The sequence below is a fragment of the Pseudomyrmex gracilis genome, unplaced genomic scaffold, assembly GCF_002006095.1.
Source record: "Pseudomyrmex gracilis isolate BER0280 unplaced genomic scaffold, ASM200609v1 scaffold_1300, whole genome shotgun sequence".
Lineage (NCBI taxonomy): Eukaryota > Metazoa > Arthropoda > Insecta > Hymenoptera > Formicidae > Pseudomyrmex > Pseudomyrmex gracilis.
The window spans coordinates 20,409-23,429 of NW_018021884.1; the positions used below are offsets into that span (position 1 = coordinate 20,409).

Consider the following 3,021-nt stretch of genomic DNA (forward strand, 5'->3'; position numbering starts at 1 on the left):
ATTTTTAACACCGGAAATGGAAAGAGCAGGAAATTTTGCGTTTGGATATGACCTTCACTAACCCCTTCTTTTGATCTTGTAGTCAAGAGCAAGGTCAATAAACAGTCAGTTAAAGCAAGATAGAGAAGAAACCCAGTTGGTTACGGCAAGGTAGAAAAAGAATCCAGGCATTGCCTCTATCTATCTTGTTTATTGTTCGACCTTGTTTTTGACTACAAGGTCAAAAGAGGAGGTTAGTAAAGGTTATATCCAAACGTAAAATTTCCTGCTTTTTTTATTTCCGGCGTCAAAAATATGGAATTCTATTTAAAAAAACAATTTGACCGTGAAATGACCTTGAAGGTTAAGGTCAAGGTCAAATCCAAGGTCACGTGGTAATAGCCAGAGAAAAGTCCTACAACTTTTGTCTGAAATGTTTTTCTGTTTGACTTTTAGTTTTCGAGTTATGTTGCTGTACCGGAGCTTTTTGAACACTCTGTATATATATATATATATATATATATATATATATATATATATAAATTTATAAAACAAATAATTGTAACTCCTAAAAGAATCAATAAGTATTGAATTGAATTGAATTAAATTAATTATCTGTTACGTCTATGTCATTGATCTTAAATAATGTTAAGCATAATCAATATTATCTTTTGTAGTCCAATAGCATCTTATATTGGGGTATCTCTAGTAAAGATAATGTTTATAAAAACAAATTTAAAGAATCAGAGAATTTGATAAATGTTTAATAAAAAAACGTTTAATTATATTATTTTAAGCGTCAAATAAGAATACTTAATAAAACAACACAATACAATTCCAGTAATTTTGAAATGATAGGATCGATTTTTTATAGAATTTTAAGTTATTTTCTTATTTTTCTAATTAGCAACCTTCTTTCTTAATAGCGAGAGATGAAAAAGATATATGTTTCTTTTTTTCTTAGACTCTGTGAAGATAGAAGCATGTTCTACAAAGTGCACAATTACTCAAAAATCGGAAAATTATTAATAAAGGAAAAACTATTGATTTGCTCATAACAAAGTAGTCAAAATTAAAATGCTCGGAATTACTAAAACTCTACTGAAAAGAATTGATTTAAAAAATTGGCGATGATCTTTACGTGACCTTAGTACATTTATTCAAGATCCACTAAACTGATAGCACCATATTCTTTTTTTTACATCTAATTATAATTATTACGTGATCAAACAAGATACGTCTTTCAAAACTTATTTTTCAAAAATATGTTGTTAAAATATAAGTGTTTACCACATCTAAGTGAAAGTTGTGTAGCATATATGTAACAATTTTTAAACGGTAATTGCGTTTTTTGAAATATTCTTATCACAAATTTTTGGATAATTACCACTTTCCAAGATATTTCTTGGATGTTGCGGAAGAAATGGTTCTGTCTCGTTGTTTATCTCGGCGTCAACAATCGGACCCCATGTTTCAATATCAGACGAATGTTTAACCAGAAACTCAGCGTTCAATCGGCGTAGACATTCCATCAGTGCGCTAGTTGGTCGTCGATAACAACCGAATTTGTCGGCTATAACGTCCACGACTGGTAGTTCATTTTCTGGCAAACGTACGGAACTGATTGCATCGCCACTCATGACGATTGCTTTGTTGAATTTCCCTCTGCTATGTGGACTTAGCATGTGCAAGCCTACGCTAATAGCACCTGAACTATGACCGTAAATAATGATGTTGTTAGGCGAGCCATTAAAATATTTAATATTCCGTTTGACCCAGTCAAGAGCAGCAATTTGGTCGAACATGCCATAATTACCAGACGCCTCAGTGTCTGTCGTCGTGAAAAATCCCAGTATGTTTAATCGATACGCCACTGTCACTACCACCACTGGCTGCTGCTGTTGCTGCTGCTATTCACAAAAATTATTACTTTGTTATTTGTAGATTTGAGATTTTATAAACACTAAATAAAAAGCCCGAACAATTTCTACCAGCAAAATCTTTATTTTCTTTGGTTTGTATCAAACAATCAATTTATTATTGATGTTTTTGATATGATATTGCATTATGTATCACATGTGCTTTTACTCTAACAAAAAAGTTTTATTAAAATACAGTAATAAAACTTTCGTGGTCACTTATCAGAATTCTTATCTTAAAAAAAAGGTAAAATATCAGAAAGTTGTTATTATTTTAAAAATAATAGCACCCAATTAAAGAAGAGAAAAAATATAATCCAACTTTACTCGATTTTCTACCGTTCACAAACGTCTAGAGCACGGAATGAGCCTTATATTAAATATGCATTGCAATATGTATCATGATTGCATACGCATACAGCACAGAAACTTGTAGTTACATTGCAAGAATGTTACATTCTTGCAGATCGCGCGATAACACTTCTACAACTTATAGGGTATTAAATATTGTAATGTATAATACATATTTTGGCTGAAAATAGTAGCAAGATTGTAAAACTCTTTAAAAAAATTGCAAACCACTTTGTAAAAATTGTCACAATTATTTATGTAAAAAAATGATTTATTTACTCAAAGTTTTACACAGATTCTTTTACACGATTATGTGTGACAATGTTACAATAATTACTTATTACTTAAAATCTCAGTACTTACGACTGGCGCGATTACGACTGATTTGCTATTGAAATTTGACTGTTTAAGAGGGTACTGGATACTGACTATAGAGACTTGTAAACCGACGTTTCTTTTATGACGTTTGGTGTCGTATTTACTACATTAAATCTAAAATGCTTCTACAGAAATAAGTAAATTGTGCTAAGAATTGGCGTTTGTTCTTTAGAATGTCAAAATTCAGCATAAATTTTTTTATACAGGTTTCTTCTATAACCTCACCACATATTTATGTACGTAGAATTATTTCTAAGCTTATGTACATATTTACAATAAACAAGCGCAACAAGTACGACAAAAAAGAATCTGAGACATTCAAATTATGGTTTGACTATTTACTTGATAAGAATAATGTTATAGTGTGATGATGTATGTATATCTGATACTATAT

At 30.7% G+C, this 3,021-nt stretch overlaps 1 protein-coding gene across 1 annotated transcript; it reads right to left on the bottom strand.

The window, feature by feature from the left end:
* Positions 1–643: 643 nt before the first annotated feature.
* On the bottom strand, positions 644–1,889 carry LOC109862040 (pyrethroid hydrolase Ces2a-like; the record flags this gene model as incomplete). Its single annotated transcript, XM_020441933.1, has 2 exons — positions 644–684; positions 1,367–1,889. Coding segments are annotated over 2 exons (564 nt in total), but the record flags the coding sequence as incomplete, so codon positions are not given.
* Positions 1,890–3,021: the final 1,132 nt, after the last annotated feature.